Here is a 27,934-nt window from a genome sequence, read left to right on the forward strand (position 1 = left end):
ATTTTCCAGTTTTAAATAAAATAAATCTTTAATGTAGTGATCACAAATAAAAGCTCATTTATATTTTAGATTTAAAAATAGGACAAAATATTGTATTATTCTCCTACTATGTATGATCTGTCATTCTCATTCACATTTAATAAAAATTTGGGTACAGGAATCTTTTTGGTGCTCAGAACAAACACATTAAGTAAAGCAAAAATAAATATCAGGAAACAGTCTAAGCCACATTAACTTAGTAACAATTTTTATTGAAATTACTTTTTAAAGTTAGATTATAAAGTCTTTGAATGTAAAATGCTACTTTAACTCATTTTGTAAAGATGCTTACTATATGCCCATTTACCAAAGTCATGGTTTTGAAGTTAAGAATTTGAATCTAAGAAGAAAGTCATAATAAAGTAAGATTGATATCCTAAGCATTTACTTGACATCACACACCAGAAAAGCAAATCATAGCCACTCATGGAATAACGTTACATAGCAGGTGGTATATATAAAAATATTATTTTAACAGTGTTAAAATGATAGCTAAGATAAAATAAGACAAAGATGAATTTAATTAATGACTGTCTTACACTTTAGAATTTAGATTTTTTGTTTGTTTGTTTGGTGGGAGTGGAGGGAATATAAAATGGTGTAAGCCTCTAGGAACCAAGTTCCAAAGTACTTGAAGTGGTATCTTGTTTTGTACCAAATGTACCTATAATTATATTGCTTCCTATTTATATGATGGCTTTACAATTTTTAATATGCTTTTTAAAAGACAGTATTTCATTTAAGTCTTACAAAAAACTTACAAGAATAATAGGGCAAGTATAGTTATCTCTAAGACAAAATAGTTTTGTCAGAGGCTCAGAGAAATAGTTTCCTTAAATGTGTATTTCCAAAGTGAAGCACCAGAGCCAAGAAACATTCGTAAATCTCCTCACAAATATTCCATGAACTTATGCGTCTATCTAGTGCTTTGGGAACAGCTTTAATACAGAGTGGTTGCTGATATGAATGTTCATGAAGTTTTTCCTCTTGAAAACATTTTTTCGACACCTATTCTCTCTGTTAATTCAAGGTCTCCTCAAAATCAGATCAAATACAGGAAATGAAAAAGAATTAAGTGATGATTATGAACAAATTAAAACAAAATCATAAAACACTTTATTAAAAACTTAAAAATAATTCTCACAAGATTGGAAAGCCAGTAAATAGTCAAAAAATTCAAGACAAAGAGAAGTATGTTAAGTTAGGCAGCGTTGAGTAAATAGAGAGGTAAGAAAGGTGTGTGTGTGTGTGTGTGTGTGTGTGTGTGTGTGTGTGTGTGTGATTGTTAGTATATTTACGGCTTCTAGCTGTTAATCTTTTTGTTCTATTAATGACAGTTGAAAAATCTAATTTGTGTTTATATTTAGCTGGAAAGACTCAAATGAGTCTTATGCTAAGTAGTCTAAAACTAAAATTAGTTACTGAGGTGTGCTATGTAGGTGGAGAACAAAAAGAACATAACCAAAAGTTTTTTTCATGTTTTGCATTCGATGCAAAAAATACTCAAATGTTTATAAATTCATGAATTACATTTTTAATACACACCTGCCAATGGAACACACTGCTTTACATGTGTAATAAGGTTGTCTGCTGGAGTTCTCAAGATCATAAAGCACCATCACACCATCTGAACCACCTGATAACATGCTAATAATAAAAAAAGTTCACATTATCATTTTATATAATTCATTTATGACCAAGTATTTCTGAAAATTACTGACCTACAAACTCAAATTTATTATGCCCATAAATACAGAGTAAATCTTCATTAGTATAGGCTGAAATAAACTAAAATTTTTAATCTAATATTTGTGGAAGAATGAGTATAGAATGATTCAATCTGTGATCAGTTAAAATTTACCTTCATGATTCCAAAAAGAAAGGACAGTAGAAACAAGATGGCAAAAGATACTTATTTAAGGAAGTGAAATATTACAAAGTCATTTTAAATGGCCTAGTTATAAATGGAATCAGACAGACCAGTTATTACTGATGCTAGCTATATGACCCTGGGCAAGTTACTTCACCTAAGGTTTTTCCTTTGTGAAAAGTGGGACATTTTCACCTAAATCATAAAGTCGATACAAAGATAAGTCATATGCAAAGGGCTTTTATACTGCCTGGCAAAAATAGGGTATCCATAAGTGTTAGATTTCTTCCCTCCATTATGAATGCATTTACTCAACTCATTCAATTTTGAGCTTCTGCAATATGCTAGGCATTATGCCAATTCAACTATGAATAAGACAGGCATGATTCCTGACGCCTCAGTTTACAATCTAATAGGGAAAACACATAGATTTGTGAATTTAATTTATATATCTATATATGTAAATATTTATGCATCTACATAAAGTATTGCTATTTGTTAATATTACTGCTCACCATCAATTCTGGTGCTGTTTCTATTCATTCTTGTTCTGATTTTATTCTCTGGTAGATTCTTAAGAAAGGCCTAATGAGAACAATACTCCCTGAATTCTTGTATGTTACTAATAATTAGTCCCTTTGTACTTGAAAATTAGTCTGGTTGGATATAAAATCCTTGACTCACATTTTATTTCCTTGAACATCTTAGAAAAGAAACTTCATTTCTTTGAGCAAAAAGCTCAAAATCAAAGTCTGGTTACAATATGATTCTCTTTCCCTTATATGTAGTTTCAGATTTTATTCATTCTAGGAATGTTTTCTTGGAATATAGTTTTAGTCTTTATTCCATTCTGTTCCTTTGGGTTTCTTCTCTGGAAACTCCTATTATATGTATGTTAGATCTTCTTTGCCTATCTTCTACATACATCTGTATCTCAAATACTTTTCCTTTCTCCATTTCTTTTTGATTTTTAAATGTTTCCTCTTATATTTTATTTGCTTGTGTTCCTTATGCTTTAGTCTTCATTTCTGAAACTTTCTTTTCTAATTTTTTCTTGAGTTTGATCATCTCATTTTTCAGTTTTTCTAATTCCTACTTATGTTACTCTTTCATACACTGTATCTTTTAAAAATGACTTTTAGGGACTTCCCTGGCAGTCCAGTGGTTAAGACTCTGTGCTTCCACTGCAGGAGCCACAGGTTTGATCCCTGATTGGGGAACTAAGATCCCACATGCCACATGGTGCAGCCAAAAAAATAAAGAAAATAAAAAATAGAAATGACTTTCAGCTAGTTTTAAAATATTAGGTAGAGTTATCTATTTTGTGGGCATATCTTTCTGGCACAACTACACTGTCTAAAGGAACATTATTCTATTTATTCTCTTTGTTCTTAAAATAATTTTGTATGGGCTTTGATCTTAATCCTATTCTTTTGCTCATTTTTATGTAAAATTAATTTTCTTAAACTTTTAAAAGGGAGGCTTCGTTTATAACAATATTTAAAATTTATATCTCTAGAACATCCCCCTCCTCTTCTTTTTCAAATAAGATGCTCAAAATATGGCAGCTAACTTTCAGAGATTTCCTGATTCTATTCACCACCCCAATTTTTATCTGATCCATCTTTTTCCCTTGTTTCTTTCTATTGTCCCTGTACTGCTCACTTTGGATTCTATTCCAAACAGTTTCTCCTCAATGTAGGGTTCTCTCCATTAGGACATCTTTAGGTGATTAGCTGGAGAGATTATAGGGCCTACAGTACTCCAGCCCCTTTGGGTCTTACCGTGAATCCCTTGAACAACTCGAGTACACAATCCTTTCCCAGTTTCAATGTTGTAGTCAAATTGGCTTGCTGAGCTTTCAACTAACTGTCAGTTATTTTGAGTTATCAGGTCTATTAGATGCCCCAGTGGTTTTTATTGCCTCCCCTGGTATAGATGCTGATACCACACTGATTTTGTAGTTATCAGTGTTTTGCTCCCATTCATCCGTATTTTGTGGTTTGTGGAGATATTTGATCACTTATATTTGTTATGAGTGTTGTACATTGGTTTTTTATTTTGCCATCTTTAGTTTCTTTGCTATTTATAGTACAACATAAAGAGCTTGTGTCAGAAATGAACACACTTCTTTCTTCACTGAGATAGTCCTGCTACAAAAAAAAATATAGCTTATCTAAACTGTGTGCTTAGTGACTTGTACCACATTCTGGTACAAGTGCCTTATCTTGTTGTGAACCAGATACAAAGGGTTCATGAACTAGCAGCATGTCCAAGAAGCACTGATTTATAGACTTGTTTTAAGAAAAATTCAATATCAATTTGTAGGACAATTAGGTTAATTTAACAGTACTTCTTCAAAGTTCTTTGCTCAAATAGTTCTAAATCTAATTGATGATGGGGCAGTAAAGAAATACAGCAAGTAATGCCATGCTGAAGGTTTTTTTTTTTAATACTCAGTGTTAGCTTCATTACAAAATTTTGTGGTTCAGTTACTCATTGTGTATACAGAGAAATCTTTGTAAATTTTAACAACTACAGCTTTTGTTTTGGTTGATAACATGTTGCAGCTTGTTTGAACACAGTTTTGAGTTACATGTGTACCATAACAATTCCAAAAACATTTTCTGCATATTTGTACTTTGTGAAATACTGTTTTTTACCATGGCATTGCATGTATTATCAATGTAAAAACAATTGTTTTCAAAGCTGGACTTTTAGACTTAATTTAAATTGTATTTACAATAACATAAGATGTTTCATCTTTGCTAGAATGACTTCCAAAAGCTTTCCTTTGATTACATTAATTGGGTGAAAAAAATTGAACATTATTGTAATTAACTGACTTCGTAGTTGAAGTATCTGACGGCAATGATGTTACCTAACTCTACGGTTATTACCCTGCTAATAAAGTGAACACAGTAAAAGACAGGACTTGACGTTTTTATGTGGACAAGAAAACTCGGTACCAAAGACGCATGGAATCAACTCAGAAGAATTTAGAAGACATAAAAGAAAATTCAAGCTTCATAGGATGATATACAAATGTACTTTATGTAGTTGCACTTGTTAAAATGTTTTCAGATAGACTTCTTCAATTAACTCCTAACTTTGGAAATAAATGCTTCTTTACAAGATTTATGTATTCTAGTTTTCATTCTGGTTTTCCGTGGTATCACTACAGCTCTCACAGTGGTTGGTAAATATTAAGTATTTTGAGCAAGTTACATGTGAATTGATTTTTCTGAGAAAAAGAAGACCTATATTTAATTTTCCATTAAACATTCATTTTGATTTTTATTTCTCTTTTCTGCCAAAAGGGTTTAATGTAAAATATAAGTCTTAGCAAACAATGAAATAAATAGTTGTAGATTTTTACTATGAAAAAGGGGGAAAAGGGGGAAACCACTGTAGTGAGAATCTTGACTTTTCTGTATATGCTCTGCAAAGACTCCTCAGTCTGTTATTTCTCACACCTATTTAATGCACATGTAATCTATAACTTCCCACATTTCTCACTAACTCTCCCAACTGGTAGCCTACTGGATTCATGTACTTTACAGGTCAAACAACTGATCACTACCCCAAATGACTGGCTGGAGTATTGAACATTTTTTTCTACCAGCACCTAAGACCAAAAGAAATCAGCTATCCCTTGATGCTCATGTCTGGATTATTTTATAAGCAAATGTCCCACACCTGTCCTTAATTGGGAGGTGTTATGTTGAGCCTGGAAAAGGTCAGGAGGAAGAAAAGAATTATCACAGGTCATCTTTTAGACTTAACCATGTGTTAAAGTGAGCATTCGTTCACTGTACATGTTTCTCATATACTATTAGGTGAGACCATGACAGAGGCTGGAAATAAAAAACAGATTTCTATTAAACCTACTCTGGCTTATTTTAATGTAAATAATAATACTTCATTATAATATAAAAATTTGGGGGCAAATGCTAAACAGAACATGGTAAGACAAACTTTTCTTTAGTTACTTTTACACTTGTCTTAATTATAGACCACATGAAGGGTTTTGAACTTTCTTGTAAAAGTAATGTGGGGTAGATGAGTTTTAAGTGGGGGAGATGGCACATTTTTCTATGCACTTCAGCTGTTGTATGGAAAATGGATTGAAAGGAGTAAAAGTATAGGTGATAATGCTTTTGATTAACAACAGTGGTGGCAACCATTTACAGTATGCCATGTCCTATGCTAATCATGTGATACATATTATCTCAATTAATCTTCACAACAAACTTGTTAGATTTTGTTCTTACATTGTGTAGCTAAGGGAACTGTGAATTAGAAAGGTTAGATAAATTGCTCAAGGCCACATAGCTGATGAATATGAAGCCAGGAGGAACTCAAACACAAGTCTGGTGTGCTTCAAACTTAATTTTCCAAAATATACTTCTGCTTTTTATATTTGTTTTCCCAGCAGACTCCTTGAGAGTAACAACTCTGTTTTGAAATAGCAGCTAAAGACATACCTCAGCACTTACACACTCTCTGCATCCAAAAAAGTTCAGTATTCGTTGATTTAACAATGAATATATTTATATTAAAGTAGTTTGGAAATGTTTATTTGGCAACATTGCATAGGTTCAATGTTCTGTATTTATTTGAAATTAATAATGCCAGATTTAAAATGCTACAAATTTAGAATTTTTATTAATTTTTATGAAACTTCAGAAAATTAATCTGAAAGCAAGATTTTACTGGATCTCACTTAGGAACAAAAATGATTATATAATAAACTTACTATCTCCCTTCAACAGGGTCAATGTCAAGGGTGTTAACTCCACTGCCATGGATCCTTTCAACATCTCTGTCTTTGTTTAACTCCAGTCCCAAAACCCTGCAAAACATAAAAATTAAAAGGAGGAAAAGGAAAAATAAAGTTAAACAATAAGAAAGTAATTTAACATTAAAATGTCCTTATTTCACCAAAATTACATGGAGTCAAAAATCACAAGTAATGCTTAAATCTCCTAACATACATCCAAAGGTATTTATAGATTATTAAAGACCTTATACAAATTTTTAAAATAACAAGAGTACTAACAATTACATGTAAAGAATTTCTCCTGAGGCATTGTCTTATCTCTTATTTAAAGGGTGTATTTTATTAATTTTTAATTTAGATAGCTAGAAACTGAAACAAATTTTCATGAACAAAAAGTTAAATTCTGATAACTGAAACTTAGCTGAGGACATCTAGTGGACAAAAGTTTAAATTACAGTTTAAAAAAAATTCCCGTTTCTTAAGCCTTATAGAAATATAAAACGAGCATGTTCAACTCAACAATTAAGCACATTTAAATAAATCAAATTAAATATAAATAAAAATGAATAACAAGTACTCTCACAAATTAAGACGAATGAAATTTCTGATATTCAATACCTGTAAACCATCATTATCCTGGTGAGGACGTTAAGATTAAATGAGTTGAAACATAAAAAGTGCTCATAACAATGCTCAGCATATAGTAAGTGCCTAGTGAGTGTTAACCATTAGAAGTTGTCTCAATCTTTTGGATGTCAAAAAGCATTTACATTAATTTAACCAAATGATCTCTAAATTCATTATTGATCAAAATAATGTTAATTTAAATAAGATTTTTCCCCCAGTTTTACTGAGAAATAAATGAATACATATCATTGTATAAGTTTAAGGTATACAGCATGATGGCTTAATTTACTTATATTGTGAAATGATTACTACAATGGGTTCAGCTAACATCTATCACCTCATATAGATACAACAAAAAGAAAAAAAAATTTTTCTCCTTGTGATGAGAATTCTTAGGATTTACTAACAACTTTCCTATATATCATACATCAGTGTTAACTATAGTCAATATGTTGTACATTACATCCCTAGTACTTATTTATCTTATAACTGGAATTTTGTACATTTTGACCACTTTCCTCCAACTCCTCCTGCTCCCACCCCCTCCCTCTGGTAACCACAAGTCTGATCTCTTTTTCTATGAGTGTTTTCTTTTCTTTTAAGAGTCCACATATTTAAGTGAAATCATATAGTATTTGTCTTTCTCTGTCAGACTTATTTCCTTTAGCATAATGCCTTCAAGGTCCACCCATGTAGTTGCAAATGGTAGGATTTCCTCACTTTTTGTAGCTAAATAATATTCATTCCATTGTAAATATATACCACAACTTCTTTATCCATTCATTCATATGTGAACACTTAGGTTTCCTTGTCATGGCTATTGTAAATAATGCTGCTATGAACATGGAGGTGCAGATATCTTTGTGAGTTATCGTTTTCATTTCGTTTGGATATATTCCCAGAAATGAAACTGCTAGATCATGTAGTAGTTCTATTTTTAATTTTTTGAGGATCCTCCATTCTGGTTTTCCTCCTCATGTAGTAGTTCTATTTTTAATTTTTTGAGGATCCTCCATTCTGGTTTTCCACAGTGGCTGTACTAATTTACAAATCCCACCAACAGTGCACAAGGGTTTCATCTTCTCCACATCCACTCCAGCATTTGTTATCTCTTGCCTTTTTGATAACAGACGTTCTAACAGGTGTGAGGTGTTGTCTCACTGTTTTTGCACTTCCCTGATGACTAGTGATGCTGAACATCTTTTCACGTACCTGTCGGCCATTTATATATCTTCTTCGGAAAAATGTCTATTCAGGTTCTTTGCCCATTTTTCAATTTTTTTTTTTTTTGGTATTGAATTGTATGAGTTCTTCATGTTTTGGATATTAACCCCTTATTAGATAAATGATTTGAAAATATTTTTTCCCATTCTGTAGGTTGTCTTTTCACTGTGTTGATGGTTTCGTTTGCTGTACAGAAGCTCTTTATTTTGATGTAGTCTCACTTGTTTATTTGTTTCTGATTCTTTTTGGTAAGAGTGCTTATTCCATGTTATATCACACTGTAGTTGGTAGGTATGCAGTAACCAAAACCCATCCTATATTGGAAAAAAAGCTGTTGAAATGGACAAAAGTTTCACATCATGGCCCTGGTGTTTATTTCCTACCATTCACAGTTTGCTTTCCTTTGGCCTAAGATCCACCCCTCCCCACTCCTCCCCACCTTTGGAGTTCTTGTTTATTTTTGGTTTTGTTGCTTCTGCTTTAAGTGTCATATCCAAAAAATCATTACCAAGGCCATGTCAAAGAGCTTTATTCCTATGTTTTCTTCTAGGATTTTCATGGCTTCAGGACTTACATTTAAGTCTTTAATCCATTTCAAGTTAATTTTTGTGAGGGGTATAAAATAGGGGTCAAGTTTCATAAAATGAGAAGTTTTAACCTACCAAATTATCATAGTTTTTTTTAAAAAAATAACAATGCACAGTGCTAGGAAAGGTACATACTGATATTTTTATGCAGTGACAGTACTATTAATTCCCATAAACATTTTGGAAATCATTTTAACAGTAGCAAGTGTCTGATTTAAAGATATACAAGTTCCTCTTTTTCTCTTGGAAGACAGTTTAGCCTTAGATTCAAATATCCAGTCTAACACTTACTACTTGTCTAACCTTGATCAATAATAAAAACAGCTAATATTAATTAAGAGCCTACTATTTGCTGACATTGTAATCACTTTATTAAGTGTAATAAATGGTAATCCTAAGTAGTAACTTTCCCAGTGGTAGATTACATTATTAAACACTTTACCTGATTATAAAACTAAGACAGGGCTTCCCTGGTGGCTCAGTGGTTGAGAGTCTGCCTGCCGAAGCAGGAGACACGGGTTCGTGTCCCGGTCCAGGAAGAGCCCACATGCCGCGGAGCGGCTAGGCCCATGAGCTATGGCCGTTGAGCCTGTGCGTCTGGAGGCTGTGCTCCGCAACGGGAGAGGCCACAACAGTGAGAGGCCCACATACCGCAAAAAAACCCAAAAAAAACCCCCCAAAAAAACTAAGACATAAGTAATTTGCCCCAAATCACATAATTGGTTGAACTACATCTGAACTCTGACATTTTTTTCTCCAGACCATTATGCTCTTCTACCATTTCTAAACTTCAATATTTCACCAGAAAATAATATTTCACATTTTCTCCACTGAAATGCCTATTTCCTCTTAAAATATTTTTCCATCTGATGACTTTTCAAATTATAACAGTAATATTTGCGTCTTATAACAAGTAAAATAGTATCATAAAGGCATGTACAAAGAGAATCATCCCTTCCTTGAGCTCCCTCTCCTAACAGTGAAAACATGGTCTCCATTATCATTAATATATTTATTTGATCAATCCCCCTGTATGTAACCAATCTCCCATCTCCACTACTACCCCGTCCTCCAACAAGGATGCTGCTTACCAGGCTTAGGCTTTGATTTCTGCTTCTCTCAGCACCCTGATCAGCTGAGCTTGCCTGTCTCCACCTTTGGACTACCTCCTCAACCTGCTCAGCCAGTGAAATCTCACTTTTGGCCAACCTAATCCCTGCCTTATAGGTAGCCTACCTCTACCCAACCTAAATACTTTAGGTCTGAATTGTTTGGGAACCAGAAGGAGGGGTTAAGATGAAGGGAATGGGGGAGGGTACTACAATAGGGAAACAGGGGTGGGGTTTGTGTGGAAGGAGGCAAGGTGTGCAAAAAATAGTTAAAATGGCAGGTCTGACACTGCTATCTTTAGAAAGGGCTGCTTGCAAGACTGGCCCTTACCTGCCTTCTGGGATTTCAGGAGGGTTCCCAACATTTCTGGATAAGAATGGCTCACTGGACCCAAACTAATATTTGGAGCAAACAATGGACACTATGAATACCTACATTCCTTCTGGGAGTCTGGAATTTTGGTACATGCTAAGCAGAAAGTGCTTATGTGGCCAGTTCTCAATTAAAAACTCTAGGCACTGAGTCTCTAATGAGCTTCCCTGATAGCTTCACCTAAGCTGTCACAATTCATTGCTAAAGAAATGAAGCTTATCTGTGTGACTCCACTGAGAGCTTGTGCCTGGTTTCCTTCACAAGTCACCCATGTGCCTTTCCCTCCACTGATTTTACCTTGTATACTTTTGCTGTAATAAATCATAGCCATGAGTAATTTGGTACAACCGTATGCTGCATACTGAGTCCTTCCAGAGAATCCTCAAACCTGGGGGTGGTCTTGGGGACACCCTCCACACAAAAGAATAGAAGTAGAAGGAAGAGGGGTAGGGAGAATATGGGAGAAAAGAGGGAGGGGAGAAAGTGAAGGAGAGAGGGTGAAGGGGAAAGGAGTGAAAGAGAAGAGATATGGGAGAAGGCAGAGGAAACTGGGGTAAGCAGGGTAAGGAAAAGAGCGAGTACTTTTAACTTTTTGTTTTAACGTCTTAAGATGGCTTAAAAATTTTATTATATCCTTTCATCTTCTTCAATGATGAAATACTTTCATTTTTATTTTTTAGGCTATGACATTTTTTAAAAAATACATTTATTTATTTATCTTCTTTATTTTATCTTTGGCTGTGTTGTGTCTTCGTTGCTGTGCGCGGGCTTTCTCTAGTTGTGGCAAGCGGGGGCTACTCTTCGTTGCGGTGTGCAGGCTTCTCATTGCGGTGGCTTCTCCTGTTGTGGAGCACAGGCTCTAGGCATGTGGGCTTCAGTAGTTGTGGCATGCAGGCTCAGGACTTGTGGCTTGCGGGCTCTAGAGCGCAGGCTCAGTTGTGGCACACGGGCTTGGTTGCTTCGTGGCATGTGGGATCTTCCCGGACCAGGGCTCGAACCCGTGTCCCCTGCCTTCGTAGGCAGATTCTTAACCACTGTGCCACCAGGGAAGCCCCTATGACATTTTTTTGAATACAAGTTTCCCTGTTTCCCCTAAGTTGTAGAAATAGTTTTCCTTTCTCTCCAGATAATTTATAACTTCAATTTTCATTCCATCTTGGACTCAAGAGTTATCTAGAATGTAATTCCTAATTTTTTTTTTTTTTTTGCGGTATGTGGGCCTCTCACTGTTGTGGCCTCTCCCGTTGCGGAGCACAGGCTCCGGATGCGCAGGCTCAGCGGCCATGGCTCACGGGCCCAGCCACTCCGCGGCATGTGGGATCTTCCCAGACTGGGGTACGAACCCGTGTCCCCTGCATTGGCAGGCAGACTCAACCACTGCGCCACCAGGGAAGTCCTGTAATTGCTAATTCTTTAAACATTGAATTAGAGGTGATGGTGATGTTCTCATTAATTAATTTACTTCCAATTTCTTTAGCTTATGATCAAAGAATATGACCTGTAAAGATGGCTACCTTTTTGAATTTGTTAAAGTTTTCTTGGTAGCCAAGTACATAAAAATTTTGGTAAATGTACCACTGACATATAAAAAACATGCACATTCTCTAAGAGATGTAAAGTTATATATGTCTATTAAATTTGGTGTGTTGTTTATCCATTTCCCCCATATGTATGTATTCTCTCTCTACTATATCAGGACCATTCTGGAAAAGAAACTAGTGTCAAATTTTCTTTACATTTTGCTTTATATATTTAACTGTTTGAATACATGTTTTATTACACCAATTCATCAATTGTGCTTCAAATAATATCATCTATTACAATGTTTGGTGCTTTTAACCAAAAATCTCACCTTAACTAATATTAACAGTGACTTCTGCATTTTGTTGACAATTGTCTAATATCTTTTTATCCTCTACTTTAACTTTTAATATTTAAGAATTTTGTAAACTAGTTAAAAATATTTTAAATTGAGGTATTTCTGAGCAACAGCTTTTAGCTATATTTTATTTAAAAATTAATCTGATAATCTGTGCTTCTTAATGGGAGGAATCAGCCTGTTCACCTTTGGTATGACATCTGATATACTTGATATTATTTATTGTTTACTTAATGTCATAGTTCCATCTTTAACTTTTCATTTTGCTAGTTCAATGAAGTTGCTGTTCATTCCCCTTTGCTAATTTTGAAGTGTCTAAAAAGATCTTCATCAGCCATGTTATATATTTCCAGCTTGTTTATTATTATATATTTAGATTTAACCATACACATACTACAGGGTTCACTGCTCTTCTCTGTTTCCTCTCCTCTTCATCATTTACATACCCTGGGGCTTTGTTCAAATACACTTATTCATCAATTAATGTTGTTCCTTGGGTATTTTTTCTTGAAGGGGAAAGGGGTGAAATATTTCTAGGAATTTTAGCATATGCACAATATTGGACAGATTGGCTAAATTTGGATTCCTGACTTGCAGTCCTTTTTTCTTGTTAGTAGATATCATTCCAGTCTCTAGAACTGCTAAGATGTCTAATGTCAACCTGTTTTTCTTTTATGAATAAATTGTTTACCATTGGAAGCTTTTAATAATTTTTTTCTCCATTCCTAGATATATTTACTAGGATATTTTAAATTTTATGTCTTTTTCATCAATCCTATTGCACTTCAGTGAACCTTTTTAGTCTGTCAATCTAGTCTCTGCTTGTTTGTTTTGTTCTCCCTCTGGAATTATTATTGCCTCTGGGGTCTTCTGGGTCTACTCTCCAAATCTCTTATCGTTTCTCTCATACTTTTTATACTTGCTTTGTGATTTGACATATTTCTTTCGTTTGATCATCCACTTCATTAGTCAATACTCAAAAGTAGCCACTCCAGTTTGAGGTAAGATAACTAGCACACTTTACCCATCTCCCTAGAAATACAACTATAAAATGTGAACAAAATGCATGGAATACCTATTTGAGGACTCCAAAAAGTAAATAGCAGCAACTGGACTGGGGGAAACACCAAATCCAACATACCACCAAAACAATGGCCAGTTTATTATTTTTTTCTCCTCTGCTACTTCCTGGCTGGAAACCTGGAAGTGAGCACTGTGGCACAGACAGAGAAAGTTCCAGGAGTAAAAAACGGAACTCCAATACTCAAGGACATGCAGAAATCACCCATCTATATTTTTTCTCTCTTTTCTCCATTCTCTTGTGGCCCAGCCCCTAGGCAATCTGATAGCAGCACTGGCAATGGCTGGAAATAGTGACCTGAGGGAGTCAAAACTCTTGGGGAAGGAATCTGTTTTCTCTGTTCATCAGAGCTCTGATCCCAAGAGAGTGGGTCCAATCACCATTGCTTTCTTCCTCTGTCTTCTCACTTACAGGACCAGAACTGGGCCCAAACACATTAGTGTATGGTAAACAGGGTAACTGAGCCCAATGTTTCCAGCAGGAGTACCAAAAGGGAGAGTCCCAGTGATGAGAGGTACCAGAAAGATCACTGAGAGAAAGAAGCTCAGGAAGGCAACCTCATAAAGTTATTTATGAACTCCAGGACTCATCACTGAGCAGAGCATGCATGGAGCTAACCTTAAGTAGCATACAAAAGATTCTGAAAACTAAGCTAACAGAGTACCACTCAGGTAACAGACTACTGAGTGGCACACATTGGGGGCAGATTTGAAATGGCTTTGAAAACTGAATTGACATTAGAACCATGGCAAACATAAGGAGGTAAGAACTTTCAGCCTGAACCTAACTTCGCCAATTGCTTCTTAAAACAAAAATATCAACATTCTTCATAGGACTGAAAAAAGACCCAGAGTTTCATGACATTACAAAATGTCCAGGATACAATGCAAAATTACTCTGCATATGAAAAACCATGGACATTTCAACTTGTATGGGAAAAGACAATCAGACAGACACCAAAGCTGAGGTGACACAGATGTTGGAATTATCTGACAAAGACTTCAAGGTAGCCATTAAAATATGCTTGAGCAAGCAAATGTGAACATAATTGAAACAAATGTTAAAAAAGGAAAGTCTCAGCAAAGAAACAGAAGACATAATTAAGAACCAAATGGAAATTTTAGAACTGAAAAATGTTAAATTATTTTTCATCAAAAATCTAATTTTCATTAAAAACTATTTTTCTGATAGACTAAATTGCAGATTAGAGATGACAGGAAAAAGTCAGTGAACCTCAACACAGATCAATTGAAATTACACAATTTAACAACATAGGGTAAAAAGATTTAAAAAAAAAGAAGAAAGAAAAGAAAAGAACACAGCCTCAGGGACCTAAGTAACAATTATAAAAGGCCAAATGTCATCAGAGTCTCAGAAAGAAAGAAGAAAGTGGTATGTAAAAAATATTGGACAGAAATAATGGCTGAAAACATCCTAAGTTTGTGGAAAGATATAAATCTGCAAGTTCAAGAAGCAGAATAGACTCTATGATAAACCCAAAGAAGTCCATGCTCAGACACATTATAATCAATCTGCTGAAAACTAAAAACAAAGAAAATTTCAAAGCAACCAGAGAGAATGACAAATTACCTATAGAGAAACAAATGATTGAACTAACTGCAGATTCCTTTTCCAAAACCATAGAGCCATCCAGCCTTGTTCTAAAAGAATTTCTAAACAAAGTTCTTCAGACAGAAGTGAAGTGATATAGGAAGGAAACTTGGGATATCAGAAATGAAAAGAGAACACCAGAAATGATACATATCTAGGTAAATAGGCTATTCTTCCCTTTAAAATATGTTTGATGGTTGAAAACAAAAATTGTGACACTGTCCAATGGAGTTTACAATGTATGTAAATCTAATATATAAGACAACACCACATATGGTGGAAGGTAAAGGGTGATAAAGTTTCAATATACCAAATGAAGGAGTAAAATATTGATTCTAAGTAGAAAATGAAGTTAAGTAGGTGTTTTACAATTCCTAGAGCAATAACTAAAAAATACTATACAAAGAGATATAGTCAAAATCACAATAGATAAATTAAAACAGAATATTAAATAATGTTCAAATAACCCAAAAGAAAGCAGGAACAGGTAAATAAAAATGTGAAGCAATCAGTACTTCCATTCACTGCTGATAGGAATGTAAGCTTTTAGAGAACTGTCAGTTTCTTAAAAAGTGAAACATATACCTAGTCATTCCACTGCCAGGTATTCACCCAAGAGAAATAAAAGCATATGCCCATACAAAGACTTGTGCATGAATCTTTAGAGCAACTTTATATGTACTAGTCCCAAAACAACTCAAATGCCCATCAACAAATGAATGGATAACGAGTCATGGTATATCCACAAAATGGAAAACTCCTCAGCAATAAAAGAATGGATACATGCAACAGGATGGAGAAATTTCAAAATAATTATTCTGAGTGAAAGAACGCTAAGAAAAATAATTTCATTTATAAAAAATTCTGAAATATACAAACTAATCAATAGTGACAGAAAGCAGATCGGTAGTTTCCTGGAGTAGAAAGAATGTGAAACAGGGAAAGAAGGGAGAAAGGGATTACAGTCTTGATGAAATTTTGGGGCTTATGGATGATTGTTATCTTGATTATGGTGATGGTATCAAAAGTGTATATATATGTCAAAACTCATCAAATTGTATACTCTAATGTGCAGTTTAGTGTATATCATTGTACCTCAGTAGAGTTATAAAATAAAAAAGGAGGGTATGAATTATAAACATTGCATTTTAGTGTTCATGTCTTTGCCTGTAGTCAACGACAAGGAAGAAACTAGGGCAAATGACAGTAGACATCTTCTTTGAATAAAATAGGACTGTATTTGTTTAGTTAAGCTAAAATATCATTAAAGAGGGGAATCTTAAAAAAAAACTACCTTAAACAGTTTAACTTAAATATACAAGTAGTTCTTATTTTGCATTGTCTGATACACACGAATTTCAGTTACCATGATTTAGTTAATACCAGACCACGACAACATGGTTCAAATCTCAGTTACCATGGTATATTAACTGTGAGTAAAAAGCGCAGTGTTCAATACTTGCTTTTCAGTCCACAAGCTACTATGAAAATAACATGTACATTAAAATTAGTGAGCATTTTGCATGACTTCTTTCAAAGTCTGCAGATGATCACTGTGCATTTGTTATTCAGTTCACACACAGCATTTAGTTTTGTTACCTCTGTGCCCCTGAGATAAACCCACAAGGAATTCCACAAAAATGGATAACTGAATGGGGGAATTAGCAAACATAATTAAAGTGCACAAAAGCAACACAAAGTGATGATACTGGAAGTGAAACTCAAATTGAATGTAAATGGAATTACAAAAGAAATAGCTCACTGCGGAATGTTGACATTGCTGCCATTTTAGAAACTCTAGATATGCAGTCTGAAGAGATCAATGAAGGTGAACTTATCGACATAAATGAGGTAAAGTGTCTGCGATGAAAAGGCTGAATATGTCCCAGAAGAAGTGATGCTGGCAGAAATCTTCACATTAAAAGAACTCTCAAGGACTTCCCTGGTGGTCCAGTGGTCAAGACTCTGCACTCCCAATGCAGGGGGCACAGGTTCGATCCCTGGTCGGGGAACTAAGATCCTGCATGCTGCACCACATGGCAATAAATAAATACATAAATAAATAAAGAGAACTCTCAGAGATATTTCAAGCCATTGAGAATGTAAAGGATAAAATGTTGGAATCTGACACAAATTTAGAAAGGCGTGTGATAATTAGCCAAGGTAAAGAAAAGATGCTCAACTTGTAAGTTGTTCAATGAGAAGACAAGCACTGCTCAAACTACTCTTGACAAGTTTTTTTTTTTAAACAAAGAAATATACTTTGGTTCTCATCATTTCTAATATTTTACGTTACACAGATAACTGATAGTGACTTCTAGTGCTTCAAAAAAATTTTTTAAAGGTCACAGAACAATTTGAATTTTCCGCACTAATTATTAAGATAACTTTGCATAGGTTTTAGCTTACACAATCAGTTTTATGGATGTGCACTACTATGCAAAGCAAAGACTGTCTGAATATTAGCTAATTTTTTGAAGAAGAATGAAATGTGCTGAACAGAGGGCCATAACATCTTTCTTCCATAAACCATACACATATTATATATAGTCTATGATTTTCAAGGATTGTTAAAATTTGTTTTTTATTTATTAATTTATATATTTTAGTTGGGTGAAAATTTAAGACATATACAAAGCAACTGAATATGGAATCTAAGACATATGCAAAGCAATTGAATGTGGAGTCTTTCTTAAGCAATGATTCTCATTTCTAGCTATACATTACAATCAGCTAGGGCGCTTTAAAAAATTCCAGTGTCCTAGACCAATTAGACTAGAATACATGGGGTTGGAACGATAGCATGAGGATTTTTTCCAAATACCCTATGTTATTTTAAATATTCTGGCAAAGTTGAAAAAGACTGTTTCATCTTTTTACACTTTCCCCAAATCTTTTATAATAACTGTCTCAATCATATCTCATTTTGTTTTAAGCCATTTGTTTGCACTATTTCAAAAGTGGTCCATTTAGTTTTATAAGAATAGCAACTTTTGTATTCATACTTCATCAGCTCCCACTAAAATGACATCATCAGAATAATAAATAAAACTAGCATTAATAGGGTTAGGGAGAAATAATGACTTTTGATAAGCACACAAAGCAATTGGTGGGAGAGATGTGCATGAGATTACTAGAGTACAGGTTTGTAACCAGAAAGGTTAAGTATGCTTGGGGAATCAATGTTTTACAGAGGAAATGAAATCTATTTAAAGATGGATTAATCTGGCAATTTGGTTAGGAAACCTTCACTGTTTTGAATTTTTATTTCTTCTAATGAAGTAAGAGGTTTAGGTCACAGAATTTTGACTGTGCTAAAGAGCTATACTTAGTTGCTTCCTCAGACCAAGGACTTTTTGGAATTAAAAGACAACAAGAAACCAAATTTTTCAGACACTCAGTGGTGCACACGATTTACATTACTACTGATATGATAAGACCTCTGGTCATATGAGGGAAAAAAGAATAATGCTGCTTCTTTTCAAAAAAGTACCGCTACTGTCACTGAAATTAAAGATAATGGACAATGTCACTCATTTTCCAAACTTTACTTCGCTGATCATTAGGGAAGAATTGCAGAATTACTTGATGGAAACAAGCCACATAGTCAAAGCAGACTGACAAATTTAAGCAGACTGACAAATTTTGATACATACAAATTTTGCTTGATTTCTTGCAGTTACTGGAATAAAAAACTCTGGATATGCCTGTATGCTTTTGTTAAAGTGGATGACCTAGCTGAAAAGGAATTACTGTCAACTGTGCACTAACGGGGGTTGGAGGACAGTAGGAGATGCAACCCCAATCATGCTTAAAACTAACCAAAACATGGTAAAAAAAATTAATACTCTCTTATATAGTTAAAACTGTATGTACTATCTAGAAACATATTTACCCATTCTAAAAGTATAATACTAAAATGTAAGGATAATACATCTTAGAACACAAAACATCATACAAATTGTGCCAAACCCTCTTCTAGGCAATGGGAATACAGGGTTTTAGAAGACAATATACCAGTAAAAAAAATAAGTATATAATACAATTTCAGTGGCAATAAATTGAATGAAGAAAACAGAGCAGAATAATGGGATGGAGAACCATTGAGAGCAAAGAAGGGATTCGGGGGCAGCAACTGACACATTTGATGGCTCCCTCTTCAAACAGTCTTCCCTCAGCATCCATGATACCTCACCACCCTAGTTTGCCTTCAATCCCTCTGGTTACTCCTTTTCAGTTCTTCTGCAGTCTCATCTTCTGCCTAACTTTAAGTGTTGGTATTTTTCAGGTCTGTAATCACTGAACTGCTTCTCTCTTCTTACTCCACAAATAGTGCCTGGGTGATCTTATGTCCTCCTCACTTCACGTATCATCTTGCATTAAACAATCTAAATTTCTCCTGAGCATCAAACATATACTATATGCAACTGTGTCCTGCACTCTCCAAGTGAAATCTCCACAAGTTCCTTGAAAGCAATATGGGAAAAGTCAATATGAACAAAATTAAAGTAAAACTTGCTCCCTCTTTGGGGAGAGATGTTACCATCATTCACCCTGACATACAAGGCACATAGCTGGGAATCATTGCAGACTTTTCCTTTTTCATCATTCATTATATCCAGTTAATCTCCATGGCTGGTTGATACTATTTCTTAGATTTTTTTCAAATATCTTCACCCTCTTGGCCCCAACTGCCACGTCCCTGGCTTGGGCTTCCATCAACTCTCTCCTTGCAACAGTTACCTAACTTGGCTCCCAATCCTGCTCTCAACTTCAATCCATTCTCTAAGCAGATGACAAAATGCAACAGTTGTCACCTTATTCTCATCTTCTTACCACTTAACCAAGCATACAAGACTCTTCCCCATCTAGCCTCCCCTACTTCTCCAGCTTCATCTCTTGTCAATGGCCCTCTCTCCACAATTCTCTGCTCTAGTCATGCTAAACTTTGTTCAATTCCTGGCCTATGCTCCGCCTTTAACATATTGCTTGTCACATAGTAACAGCTCACTAAATACGTTGACTAAATGAAAGAACGAATTCTTGGAAGATAGTTATTCCTTGGGAATCGGGGCGAAGGAATAAAGTAAAATGAAAATATCCTCATTTAGATTTATAGCGCCCTCACTCGAGCCCGCGTGCGCACCCACCTGCCTACAGGTATATAAAACCTATCCTATTTTCTCGAGCCACAGAACAGAAGAGAGAGTAAAGCCCAGTTGTGGTGGAGAAAAGTGGTAATGAGGCGGCCAAGTGTGAGGCAAAGCTAACACAGCCATTGGCCCAAATTTTTTTTTTTTTTTTTTTTGGTGGTACGCGGGCCTCTCACTGTTGTGGCCTCTCCCGTTGCGGAGCATAGGCTCCGGATGTGCAGGCTCAGCGGCCATGGCTCACGGGCCCAGCCGCTCCGCGGCATGTGGGATCTTCCCGGACCGAGGCACGAACCCGTGCCCCCTGCATCGGCAAGCGGACTCTCAACCACTGCGCCACCAGGGAAGCCCCATTGGCCCAGAATTTAACCTGAATATTAGATAAAAGAATAAGGTTTTCTTTACCTCCGTGTGGACTCCGCTCTCCGAAGGCGAACAGGGTCGTCCAAACCCGCTTGTCGTGCCAACAAAAACCCTAGCATCCCGTCCCTTCACACCGGCTTGCGAACTGGACGGCGCCATGACAGAACACTGAGGCTAGGGTGTAGAGCGGAGTCTCCCATTGGTCAAGCATGATGCCATCCGGCCAATGGAGAGCGTCGTTACTTGAGGGTGTACGGAAGGAGGTGGGTGGGACTCCTCTGAGCAGGTGGGCTGAGTCGGCTGCCTGGGTTTTCTCACTTTGGTCTCAGGGAACCTTGGCAGGTCACGGCACGACCCGCGCTGGAGCCGGTGGGAAGGCATGGGTTGGTCTCAGAATTTGTTCCGTGTCTTGTGGAGAGCGCTGTCAAAGGAAGTGAAGGAGCAAGTGGGCACAGACCTGTTCGGGAACAAATACTACTATATCCCAGAGTACAAGAACTGGAGAGGTGAGATGAGAGCTAGGGCAGCGGTTGGGGTGTCGAAAAACGATGTGCGGCACTTGTAATCACCAGAGTAGACAACCCGAGTTCGTTCTCCCCACAACCCTCTCTACTCTGGCCGCTGGCTTTCAGACGGGCTGTCGGTGAACGGATACAACGCTAGCGTTGTATCTCCCATCGCCGAGAGCCCCGCCAGCGGAGGACCGCCCCCTCTGCCCCCCTCAGTGTGGGTCCTTGAGGTCGGGCGACGTAGACGGGGACAAGTCCACGGACGTCTTTTACCAAAGGTTCCCGGGAGGGGTAGGGAAGTGCCTTTCCTCCTCCCGTGACCCTCTTGCGACCAGGCTGGCGCGGGGTAATTGAAGAGGTGTATTTTGAGCGCCTCCGCTCTCCTCTTTCGTGGTGTTGACCTTTTTCAGTGGCTCCGGCGTTGGCCCCAGGCGTCACCTTCCTCAAGGCCAAAACTGTCAGAAGTAGGGCCATGCACGCTGACTGTATGGAAAAGAGATCCCCGCAAGGCTCCACGTTACCTTTCCCATGAGTTTACACTCCCAAGACCCTGTTGCGCTGACTTGAAGATACAGGGCGCTAACCGTGTTTCTGTGCAGGAATCTTGCGAAGTCTTGATGTTTGGGGAGGTAGGGGCCGTTGCTGGTCTTTGAGATCACACCACGTGGCAGTCGTGGTAAACTCTTCTGTGTTGTTCCAGCGCCGCGATGCAAAAGATCTCGGGCTTTGGGGTCAGAAAGGCATGGGTTAGAATCTCAACTTTGAGATCTAATAACTGAGGGATCACAGACAAAGTATTTGTCCTCCGCAGGTCTCAGTATCCTCACTTGAAAGTTAGAGATAATAATAATAGCAATAATATTGAGAAACACTAAGACCTTTAAAAGTTGTGTTCCATTCATTTCCTGTAACTCTTGACAGAGGGCATTTCTTCTTCGTAGAGCATATGTAAAGGGTATTCCTTGATTTATTACTCAAAATTGTTTTGCCTAGCCCTTTTCTGTAACTGATTTTAATATCTTAGACTTGTTTCCCTAATGAGCATTTAAACTCTATCAGGGCAGGAAATAAGTCTTAAAAGTCCACAAAGAACCTAGAATGGTGGTGAAGTGTTTCTTGACAGAGGAAGCAGAGAGAAAAATGTTTCTTTTCCATAAGTTGTCAGGTAACGTTAAAAAAATACGAAAAACATCAGATTGACCTTTTTAAATTGAAGTATAATTTACATACAGTAACGTTCATCCTTTTTGGTGTATGGTTTTATGATTTTTGAAAAATGCATACTCTCATGTATCACCACAGTCAAGATATAGAACAGTTCCATCACCCCCAGAAGTCCCTCCTACCCCTTAATATTTCATTCCCTCACCCTGCCCTTGACACCCACTGATCTGTTTTACGTTCCTACAGTTTTGCCTTTTCCAGAACATCATGTATAATAAATGGAGCTATATTGAATACAAGATACAGTCTTTTGAGTCTAGTTTATTTCACATGGCATAATGCAGTTGAGATTTATCCATGTATCAGTAGTTCCTTTTTGTTACTAAGTAGTATTCCCTTCCATTATATGGGTTTACCACAGTTTATCTGTTCAGCAGCTGAAGGACATTTAGGTTGTTTCTACTGTTTTTGGTGATTGTGCAAAAAGCCTCTATAAACGTTCACATATAGGATTTTGTGTGAACATAATTTCTCTAGGGTGAACAGCTAGGAGTGGAATTGCTGAGTTGTGGGTAAATGTATATATAACTAACTTTGTAAGAAACTACCAAACTGTTTTCCAAACTGGTTGTACCATTTTTCATTCCTGCCAGCAACACATGGAAAGTTCTAGTTTCACATTCTCACCAGCACTTGGTTTTGTCAGTTTTTTTGTTTTTATTTTTATTTTAGACATTCTAATAGGTAGATAGTGTTATCTCATGGTTTTAATTTTCATTTTCCTAATGACTGAGGATGTTGAGAATCTTTTCATGTGCTTATTTGCCATCCATGGATCTTTGGTGAAGTATCTGTTCAAATCTTTTGACCATTAAAAAAAATTTGTATTAATTTCATTTCATTGAAAATACAGTATCATTAAAGAAAGACTTAAATTAACAAAATCATGTGTATTCTAAAATGGTATAATTTATGAGTCATAGGTAATGTTTATCTTATAATTTTATTATTATAATACCAAGTTGTTTTCCAAAGTGCTTATGCCAATTTATGCTTCAATTAGCTTGATATTTTGAATCCATGTACTCTTGATTGTGAGAAAATCAGGCTTTTACCAATGATGTAGTAGAATCAATGCATGCTGCTGTCTAATGTCTCTGTGTGTCTCAGTTCTTAGATAATTGAGGGCTGTGGTACAGATGTGTTATACAGTCTATAAGTACCATTACACATTTCCTAAGCCTTCTACTATAAAGCAAGGGAAAATATTTTTAGTTTGTTTTCAAGCAAGTTTTCAAAAAATAAGTCATCTAACTTTTCTATTTCCTTGATATGAAAGGTGGTTCTTTAGAGGTCTCCTTGAGTTTTCTTTGAGTTGCATAATTGAACACCATCAATGAAGAGTGTTTAAGAACCCTTTAGAGGAAATTAATTTTTCTTTTAATTCAGTTAATTACTGTGGTGCCAGTCATCAAAGAACTACTATATTTTCCACGTAGGGTTTTATTTAATAAGAGAAAATCTGTTGTTATGTAATTCAAAATAAGTCTTGAGTATTGTCTAGTCAGCTGAATTTAAGTTTAGAACTGTGGAAATTTTAACTTTTTTTAAAAAAGCATATTGGCATTTCAGGATAAAAAGATTATGAGTATAGCATGTACTCGGCATTTTTAATAGCAAAGTGTTGATTGACATCTTTTTATTGAAAGTTTGCTTGCTCTATAGTAGATTATTTAGTAGAAGATTCCTCAAACTTGATCTAGAAAATTCCTTAGTTATTGCACCCTTCTTATTTGTAATTTCCCTGAGTTTTTATCCATACGATTCCATTTATCTCATGTTTCAAAAGGTAATTCTCTTCCTTTCTAAGATAAATTCTTGTATTTGTATACTTGATTCTGACTGGAACCTCTTTGAACCTTGTTTCATTATTTTCACCTCCTTTTGCACATTTATTAAACATCTACACCCCTAAAACTAACAAATTTGTTAACTGAAGAACTATTTTAAGTTGTTATTTGCTAATTGACATTGTGAATGTCTGGATTTTGGGGGTGGGGTGAATATTATGCATAATATGCAAAAACACCTGTTTGGAGTATTGTGTTTGGTTCTGGACACCACAGTTTAGGAGAGATGCTTGAAAATCTAGTGTCCAGACAGGGATAGTTATGATGATAAAATTTTCTGGAAATTATATACGTGAGTATTATTAGCTGTGAGTCTTGAGGAGGTTTACCCTTTGAAGAGAAGATTTACGAGGAACTTCAAGTATATGAAAAATCGTGGTATAGAAAAGGATTAGGCTTGGGACTTACCTGGTGGCCCAGAGGTTAAGAATCTGCTTTCCAATTCATCAGGGGATGCAGGTTCAATCCCTGGTTGGCAAACTAAGATCCCACGTGCCACAGGACAACTAAGCCCATGCACTGCAACTACTGAGCCCCTGTGCCACAACTAGAGAGCCCAAGTGCCGCAACTACAGAGCCCACACACCACAACTAGAGAGAAGCCTGCACACCACGATGAAAGATTCAGCATGCCGCAACTAAGACCCGACACAGCCAAATTTTAAAAAAGATAAAAGGAAAGGATTAGGCTCATCTGTATAGCCTTTTAACTCAGAACTTAGATCAGAGGGTAAATGTTTACCTTTTTATAAGAAGCAACTTTCAGACTGTTAGGGCTGTGCTAGAAAAAGAAGAGAGTGCCTTATGTTTGATTGTAGTTGGGAGAATTTAGGGAGATAAGTAGCTGGAAACATTTGATCAGCACCTTGAAGGATAAATACGATTTCACAAAGAGTGGTAGAAAAGTATTTCTGGTTGGCACCTGGAAGGGATAGGAAATACCACAGAGATTAGAAGGTTGTCCCATGTGGGTAGACTTCAGAGTAGAAGAATAATAGAAGCTGTTCTAGTGAGGGGATAGACAAGGTCAGATTATAAAAGGCCTTGCATAGGTTTGAAATTTATGCTTCATTCTGTAGGTGGTAGGTAGCCATTGAAAGCTTTTCAACAGAGAAAAGTTTGTGTCATAATTAGAGCTATTAGAGAAATGACTCTGGAAGCCCTGGGAAAGATGAGCTAGAGGGGAAAGGGAGGGAACTAAAATTCTGTTAGGTGGGAGCATCGCTAGGTTTACTGTGATCCTGGATAGAGATCTATTTGGACTGAAGTGATGGAAAGAAAAGTTTGATTTGACAAAACTTTTGGACTTGGTAATGAATTGGACTGTTAGAAGGGGAAAGAAAAGAGGAGAGGCCAAAGTTGATTTTATTGTTTTAATTCTGGAGAACTGGTGGATGGTAGTGTACCGATTCATGCAAATAGAGGCTATAAGGGACTAATGCAAATGGAGAAGCAGGGCTTAGGCTTGGCTTGGTGGAAGAGTAAATAGAATTTGTTGCTTATAACAGGGCACCTGTATAATCAGGCAATTGTATACTCAGATCTGCAGTTCCAAAGATGTCAGTGATTAAAATACAAATTTGGAAGCCATCTTAATAGAGGTGATCACTAAAACTGTAGGGATAGTTGGATTCAAGCAGGGAAAGAATAATAACATGATATTAAGAGACAGGTATTTGGGGGCTTCCCTGGTGGCGCAGTGGTTGAGAGTCCACCTGCCGATGCAGGGGACGCGGGTTCATACCCCGGTCTGGGAAGATCCCACATGCTGCAGAGTGGCTGGGCCCGTGAGCCATGGCTGTTGAGCCTGCGCGTCCGGAGCCTGTGCTTCGCAACGGGAGAGGCCACAACAGTGAGAGGCCCAAGTACCGCAAAAAAAAAAAAAAAAGAGACAAGTATTTGGGAACCCTGGCATTTCAGTGGCTTCCTGTTACCTGAGAATAAATCCAAACTACCTGGCTGGCATTCATGACCTTTGAGTCCATCTTGAAAGTGATACTTGTTTTTAGTCTAATCTTTAGATCAATGGTTTTATAACAAGCCTAGATATTTATGCTATTAGGAGAGCTCAAACCTGAAAGCTTACATGATTTCCTATCAGGGAGTTGAATCAGATAGTATTTAATTTTCAGCATTCAAAAAATAGCGTTAAAATTAATTGAATGTAGTTATTTAAGAGTTGCATCTAGTCTGTAACGTTGATGTTCCAAAAATGGAATTGGTTGGGGGCAAGGCAGGGATATCAGTGGACCGTAGGTAACAGCGATGCTTTCTTTTAGAATTCAGGACAAATATTTCATCAAACATGGTAGATTTATTTTTGGAACACATTTTAAAAAATTGTATAACCTTCATTAAGGCTTTTTGTATTGAATTGTTTACACTAGGCTACTGCCAGTGATTTTCAAACTGTTCACAGTTTAATAATTATAAAATAAACCTATTCAAGTTCCAGCATTTTATTAGAAAATCTTACATGCTAAAAGATTTTTTTCATTTTATGCTCAGTTTTTAAATGAGGCATTATTTGTACATTTATAGAAATTGTGAGCAAAGAAAAATCTGTGCTAAGATTTTAGTGAAAGCATTATTGCCAAATTATATTTTCTGTACTTTCTATATTTATATGAGTGTGTTTAGATTCACATATATCTAGATTATCAGTGTGTCAGACACGTTGTTTATAATAATATTTCCTGAATTTTACATTTCATGCTTTTTGGTTAAAAGAAAAAAAAAAGATGGCCTTTGAACATGGCGTTTCCAAACACTCTTGGGAAGCCAAATCAGAAAAGGTATAAACCGCACTTTAAAGGTGATCATTTAATATTGAGGTCTGTCAATCTAAGATTGAATTTTGTTTAAAATTGAAGGTTATTTTATATCATTTCTATGTGCTTCCTTTTTTAAAAAATTAGTTGGATTTTACCTTTTTTCTAACCTGACAATCATTTATTTTATTTATTTATCCATTTATCTTTAACTATTGAATTATGAAATATTTCAAACATAAAAAATAGAATGATAAAACAAACCACCACGTACCCATCACTCACTTTAAACAGTTATCAACTCATGGTTAAATTTTATTTTCTCCACACCCTGCCACCCAACTCTCCTCTTATTTTGAAGCAAATACCAAACATCATGTTTATTTATATTTTCAGTATATATCCCTTGAACACAGACTCCTTTTTTTAAATATAACAATAACACCATCATCACATATAGAAATCAAAAATTCCTTAATATCATCAAATATTCTGTCCATATTCCCTTGATTGTCCTATAAAATGCTCTTATTTATTGGTTGATTTGTTTACTTAGTTTTGCAGTCGGTATAAATTGACCTCCAAACAAAATCTTTACATCATGATCACTAATATGGTTTTTTTTTGTTTTTAATTTATTTAGTTATTTTTGGCTGCATTGGGACTTTGTTGCTGGGCGCCAGCGTTCTCTAGTTGCGGTGAGTGGGGGCTACTCTTCATTGCAGCGCGCGGGCTTCTCATTGCAGTGGCTTTTCTTGTTGCGGGGCATGGGCTCTAGGCGTGTCGGCCTCAGTAGTTGTGGCGCGTGGGCTTCAGTAGTTGTGACTCGCAGGCTCTAGAGCACAGGCTCAGTAGTTGTGGCACATGGGCTCAGTAGTTGTGGC

At 36.2% G+C, this 27,934-nt stretch overlaps 2 protein-coding genes across 5 annotated transcripts in view; one reads left to right on the top strand and one right to left on the bottom strand.

Moving 5' to 3' along the window:
• ERCC8 (ERCC excision repair 8, CSA ubiquitin ligase complex subunit) overlaps positions 1-20,867 on the bottom strand; it is a 60,269-nt gene extending 39,402 nt beyond the window's left edge. The window contains exons 1-3 of one of the 2 annotated variants that reach the window (XM_060146092.1): positions 20,739-20,867; positions 6,669-6,764; positions 1,585-1,686 (exon numbers count right to left, since the gene is read on the bottom strand). In XM_060146092.1, the coding sequence (XP_060002075.1) occupies positions 1,585-1,686; positions 6,669-6,764; positions 20,739-20,815 (275 nt within the window). In that variant the 5' untranslated portion in view covers positions 20,816-20,867. Of the gene's footprint in view, positions 1-1,584; positions 1,687-6,668; positions 6,765-20,738 lie in introns of those variants that run through there. The other variant, XM_060146093.1, reaches the window with a different exon arrangement.
• A 126-nt stretch (positions 20,868-20,993) lies between these two features.
• Positions 20,994-27,934, top strand: part of NDUFAF2 (NADH:ubiquinone oxidoreductase complex assembly factor 2) — a 182,389-nt gene continuing 175,448 nt past the window's right edge. For all 3 annotated transcript variants that reach the window (XM_060142983.1, XM_060142986.1, XM_060142985.1), the window contains exon 1: positions 20,994-21,202. In XM_060142983.1, coding sequence (XP_059998966.1) covers positions 21,076-21,202 — 127 coding nt within the window. In that variant the 5' untranslated portion in view covers positions 20,994-21,075. The remainder of the gene's footprint in view (positions 21,203-27,934) is intronic.

The sequence above is a fragment of the Lagenorhynchus albirostris genome, chromosome 3 (genome assembly GCF_949774975.1).
Source record: "Lagenorhynchus albirostris chromosome 3, mLagAlb1.1, whole genome shotgun sequence".
Lineage (NCBI taxonomy): Eukaryota > Metazoa > Chordata > Mammalia > Artiodactyla > Delphinidae > Lagenorhynchus > Lagenorhynchus albirostris.